Here is a 6,562-nt window from a genome sequence, read left to right as displayed (position 1 = left end):
ATAACATTTAACATGGTAAAACATTTAACATTTAACACAACATCATGAATACCCCTAATGATGTGACAAAATAGATTTTTAAAACATAATCATTTTAAAACAGTGGTTAAAAGCCAAAAAAAAAATTCAAGATTTAAAGTTTAGTTATGGATGTTTGTTGAGAAATGCCAATGCATTTTTGATAATGGCGTTCTAGTACAAGAGCTGGGAAGAAAAAAAGGCAGTTATCCGACCCCAATTTTTGATCATTTTTAAGGAAAACAAGGTATAATTACTATTCAAAACTGATGAGTCTGCCAAGTATAGATTGGGGGAATAAAAAATGGCGGCTGTTTCAAAACCTTAAAAAAACATTAATTTTTCATTTGGAGCTCTATCTCTTAAAAACTAGCAACAACACTAGAAAATCTAAAAGAATATTATTAAAGAAGTGTAAATTTTCTGAAATATTAGCCCTAACAGAGCTATTTACGTCCAATAGTTCTCGAGATATAGCTTTTTAAAAAGTAAAATTTCTTAAAAATCTACTGAAACATTAGTAGTTAGTTAATTTATTTTGAGAAATCTATATCTCAGAAACTATGTGACGTACAGATGTCTATTAGCACTCAAATTAAAGCTAGTTTAATGGACTATAAAGGGGTTTATGACCTTTACCTTCGTAGGAATAGTAGTTTTCATGATATTTGCTAAAATAAATAGATTTATAGTTGTTCGGACAATAAGTTTGATTTATGAAAAACTTTATTTCAGAAACCATTGGACGTACAGATGTCTGCCAGCGCTCAAATTAAAGCTGGTTAAATTTACTACAAAATACTTTATTATGTTTATCTTTGTAGGAGTAGTAATTTTTATGATATTTGACAAATAAACTCACAATATGAAAATTTCTAGTTGTTCGTATAAAATGTTGGATTTTTTTAAAAAAAATTATCTCTATATCCATAAGACGAACATATGTCTGCCAACACTCAAAATAAAGGAAATTTAACTTACTATAGGGGTAGTAGTTTTTATGATATTCACATATGAATATCATTTTAATAATTTTTTACATTTAATAAATAATCATTAACTTAAATATGAGTATGATTTAAAACTATTTTTCTTCTTCAGCTCATCCTGGCCATTGTTCCCGACTCCCTGCGGGTACTATGTCCATTTGTCAAACTTTTGAAAATTAATTATATAAATAATTTTACATTGTTTAGTCACAACAAAAAATTCTTATATGCACTTTAATAGTCAATTATTGTAACTAAAATATTTCAAGTTGCTAGATGGATTTTAAGGTAGCAGAAAAAAAATAGGTAGCAAAAACCCCTAGTCTGGCCTTTGTATACCTGCTCTTCCCGTACATATCACTAAAAAATATTGATAATGCTATAAATTTTAAGATAGAAACTAAAAATTTAAGTACAAATTACATAGATATTGTTAATCATTTAGTAATTTAATGTTAAACATCAGTATTGTTTTGTGGAATAATTTTAATATTACTAATAGTAGTGTAGCAATGTAAAAGATTTGTCATATTTTATGGAATAGAGGTAGAAGATAATTGACATAGATTATAATCTATTTCTTATAACTTTTTTTTAGAATAACCTAGATTCAAGAATTTTTATAGAATGGTATTAGATTGTCCTTATTTATTATTATATATGAAATTTTATTTATTAATTTATTTAAAAAACTGACAGAAATATGATTGTTATTATACATATGACTGATATGGAGAACAGCTTAAATTGAAGATACATTTATTTAAGGTAATTGTTTTATATTAAAAATTGAGGCATTTTAATTTAATTGTTGTTTGCAATTAAGGTGACTAGTGTAAATTTGTTTGTAGATACCTGATGATGATGGATTGATAGTATAACTGCAAATTTTGACTTATCCTTAGTTATATGTTTATCGTTTATAGTTGCCCACGCTCAGCGGAGAAGGGAGTGAATTAAAGGAAAATAAGAAAAATAAATAAATATAATCGCAAAAGGAAAAAAAGATAAAACAATAAGGAATTACTCTTTAGGTGCCACGTTATTTTTTCTTGGAAATAACAAAAACCCCGAAGCATTATGCCCACAATATAACTATAATATACCACTATATAAATAGTTGAATTATGAGCACTGGTGGATACCTTTACATGTAGATAACAGAAAATCTAGGGGTGTTACTTACCTACCTGTTGAATTATCGTAATATTCCGTGAAGAACAACAAAAAAAACATAAGTAAATTAACAGGTTGTAAGCAGAGAAATGGCAGCAGAACTATATGTACAAACGTTTAATAATAGGAAGAAATATATATACAGAGAATGAAAAAGAAAAAAAACGAATTCTGATCAATTAATAAAACAATTAAAACTTATAGGTTGACTTAACCTTAACTTAAATGCTTAACCTTAATAACTATATTTACATTATTATTCTCTTATCCAGGACATGCTGAAGAAACGTTACTGCACTATATTCCCACTTCTAGTGTTAATGACCGTCCATTAAAGTAGAACACCATAATTTTGAAAAACAAAACATATAAGATGACATTTCTCATATGGTGATATTTCGGTTCAAACAGTAAAGACAGAGGGCCTTTAAACTATTACCACTTCACATTGAACAATCGTAACGTGTTCCAAGATCAAACTGTCACCTTCACAAAACCAAAACCCACTCGTCTGAACATACGTGTTCAAAATCAAAACTGTTGACTTCACCAAAAAAACAAAACCCACTCCTCTAAAACATATCGCTCGTGTTTTGTTTTCACCATGACAACCGTAACACCTCTTGTCTACGCAGATATCGCCAGTGTTTTTATTTCACCATGGCAACCGTAACACCTCTTGTCTACGCAGATATCGCCAGTGTTTTTATTTCACCATGGCAACCGTAACACCAGCCCCAAAACGTTGTTAATGATTCATTAAATAAATAATTTTAACAAGGAAGAGTATTTTGACTATACCTAACTGTATTAATGATAACTCATCCATTAATAACCTATAATTTAAAAAATATTTAATTTATTGAAAATTTGATCACAGAAAAGAAAAAATAGACCACGGATCAACTTAAACGTATAGAGTTTACTACAATTGAAACTGCTAGCTAAAGTTGCCATGGATACGAACCTCATTCATGAATGAACCATTGAGAAATAAATATCGTATCCATGGCAATATTAACAATTAGTTTCAACTATAGCTAATTTTTGTCCAACTCTAGCGTATAGGTATAATTAAAAACTAAAATTAAACGTCATTAATTAATTAGGAGAATATTTCACTATTTTTAAATAACCTATTGCAATTCCAAGTATTTTTTAAAAAATAACATTATTAATATATTTTCTTACTCTTCGTCTGCCATTTCTAATTGATCCTGAGATCCTCCATTTTCATTTTCTTCATTTAACAGAACATATGAAATCGCACCATCTCTTGTATCTCCCTGAAAAAAAAGTTACATTATGTATTTTCATTTTATTAACACAGTCTTGGGATCTTTAAACACTATTTGTACGAAAGGATATGAATTGAAGATCGGAGATGGATAGTTAGATTGGATAACCTGGAAGAAGTATATCAGCCAATATTTACGACGGAAGAAAGCGTAAAGATTCTAACCATCTTGAAACCCTTCGGGACCCCGAAGATGAAACTTAAATGCAATTAATAAATGGTTTAGATTTTGCTTCGAGATTCCCACAGACACGCTTGGAGAATGAACACTAGTCAAACCGATTGGCCCTTTCGGCCAACACCTCGCGTACTAAGGAGGGAGTGCTAAGATTCATTTCTCAGGACCGCTCAGAAATAAATATTAACTGCTACAAGTGGAAATCGAACCCACAACCCCTTTAGAACAATTACAAAGGCAATTTTAATTTTATAATAACATTTATTAGCCATATGAGAGTGTGGCCTCACTTAATTATAACTTATATACAGAGAATAAAAAATAGATTAATTAAAAAACTAACTAACTAAGTAAAAACAAAACAAAAAGTCAATTACAAAATATCTGTACTATTATAATAATAGTTCAGATTGGTGATGAAAAATATAGCTTATTTAAACGAGGAATGGGTTGGTACATAAAGTACGTTAAAGAGAATGGAGTTCCAGAGATATACAGCTCGGGTAAAAAACGATTTATCAAACGCAGCAGTTCGGTAAGGTCGTGGGTAGATGTGAGGATAAACGAGATCTGACATTACAGGATTGGACAAAGAGCAATTTGAATTGCAGGTGAAGGTACTGCGGGAGATTTTGGAGGCATGATTTTCCAGGAGAGAGTTCGGTCAAAGGTGATTCCAATGTCTTTGATTTACGGCTGGAATTTTATCAGAACAAGGCAGGGCCTTATATGGAATATGAATAAATCAGAAAGTGGTAAGAACAGGTACATTTAAAGAGTTCGTTCGAGTACAAATGGTATTGGAGGTGGTATATGCAGAGGGAAAGGTCATTAATGTAGATAGCAAATAGGGTGGGGGATAGTGGTGGACCCTGAGGGACACCACTGGCGAGAGGCATTGAGTTCTGCCAGGAGCCACTTTGTACAGGAAACGATCGGTACTAAAGGATTGAAAAAGGAGTAAAGCACTGTTGGACAGAGGAAAACTTCTTGTTTTGGTAAGAAGGGCGTTATATTCAAAATAGTGAAATACTTTGGAAAAATCTAGAAGAATGAGAATTGTTAGGTTTTGGTGTTCAATGAAACTTTGGAGGTCATGTGTTATTTTAAGGAGAGGTGATTGTGGTGACTTCTATACCAGGCCATAAAAAGATTTAATACCCCAAGAAAACACAGTGGCCTTGTATAACTGACAAGGTAAAACATAGAAAATACAGTAAAGGTGATCTCTCTCAGGGATTCACGGCCTTTAATGGAATCCAGCAAAGAGACTCCTTTATATGCATATTGTTCAACTTATGTCACAGAATTAAACATATACATATAACATATAATAGAAAATAAAAATGCTCTTAATTTTAAGATCACGAACTCGTATATAAATTTATTTTCACTTTTCAGATTGTTAATAGATAGGGTCCTTGATATGTTTTCGGAGGTTCAAAGGAAAAAAAATCTTCATTATAACAAATAAAAATATTTCGATTTAAATATCGCCGGCTTGAAAATCGATTAATATTAACTTTCTGGATTTCTGACGTGTTATGACCTGTTTACATGTCATTTGGAAGGTTCAAACAATGAAACTTTTATCGATTTTAATATCGCGCGGTCGCATGTCGATTAACTTTACCTTTTCGGAATTCTAACGTGTTATGGCCTCATTAGATGCTTCGGAGTTGCAGACAATGAAAATTCTATCGGTTGTCACATCGCGTGTTCATGTTTGATTTTTTTTTTTTACTTTTCAGATTTTAAAGAAATGAGGGTTTCTTTTTCGAAGGTGCAAAAAATGAAAATGATATTAATTTTAAGATTTTGCGCTCGCTTATAGATTTATTTTTATTTCTCGGATTATTGACACATTAGGATCCTTGATTAATTTTCGGAGGTTCAAAGAAAAACAAAACAAACTCTTTGGATTTTAATATCGTGCGCTCATGTATCCATTAATTTTAACTTTTTAGATTTCTGACGTTTTATGACCTTTATATATGTTTACAGAGATGTAGAAAAAAAAAATTCCATTGAGCTTGAAATTGCGTGCTCACGTATTGATATATTTTTAACTTTTCGAATTCAAACGAATTAGAATCCCATGCATGTTTTCATACGTTTCCATCTGTTTTAAGTTTTCAAATTTCAAAAGTATAAGGGTCCTTTATGTTTTCGGAGGCGTAGAAAATGAAAATGCTATCGATTTTAAGATCGCATGCTTGCGTATGGTTTATTTTTCCTTTTCGGATTCCTAACATATGAAGATTCTTTCTTTTGTTTTCGGAGGTGCAGAAAAGAAAAATACTATTGATCTAAAGCTATATTTCATTTTTCATAACTAATCGTTCGGATTGTTAGTAAGTGAAGATTGTATCACTTTTAAGTGTGCTTGTGTACCGATTTATTGTTTGTTTTTTGTTTCTAACGTAATAATAGCCCTTTGTGTGTTTTCAAAGGTTAGAAAATCAAAATGCAATACATTTTAAGATAGCGCATTCACGTATAGATTTATTTTACTTTTCTGATTTCTAGGATAGCTTCATATTTTTACATACTTCGTCAATTCCTACCCCCTACATAGTTCCTTATAATTCGCCCCTACCTCTCTGATATAACCTTTAAAGTAAATCATAACTTAGCCTACTCCTCTCTCTTTTCTCAGTCCGCCGGTGTTCCTCAAGGTAGTATCTTAGGTTCCATTCTTTATACGGTTTATACAGCTGATATCCCAACCCACCCTAACACAGTACTAACAACATACGCTGATGACACATGTATACTGTCTGTAAACAACGACCCAACTAATGCACCACAAACACTACAAACACACATAACATCTATTGAAGAATGGTGTCAAAACTGGAGAATCAAAATAAATCCTGACAATCCCATCCGATCACCTTTACT

The 6,562-nt window shown here is 31.2% G+C and overlaps 1 protein-coding gene across 1 annotated transcript in view; it reads right to left on the bottom strand.

Annotated features, from left to right (window-relative positions):
• Positions 1-6,562, bottom strand: part of LOC106679277 (ATP-dependent translocase ABCB1) — a 92,506-nt gene that overhangs the window by 76,087 nt on the left and 9,857 nt on the right. Inside the window, exon 3 of the mRNA XM_014418343.2 lies at positions 3,375-3,469. Within this exon, the coding sequence (XP_014273829.1) occupies positions 3,375-3,469 (95 nt within the window). The remainder of the gene's footprint in view (positions 1-3,374; positions 3,470-6,562) is intronic.

Source organism: Halyomorpha halys, unplaced genomic scaffold, assembly GCF_000696795.3.
Source record: "Halyomorpha halys isolate HHAL.00 unplaced genomic scaffold, Hhal_1.1 Scaffold190.1, whole genome shotgun sequence".
In the NCBI taxonomy this organism is placed as follows: domain Eukaryota; kingdom Metazoa; phylum Arthropoda; class Insecta; order Hemiptera; family Pentatomidae; genus Halyomorpha; species Halyomorpha halys.
This window is presented reverse-complemented; position numbering and strand designations above follow the sequence as displayed.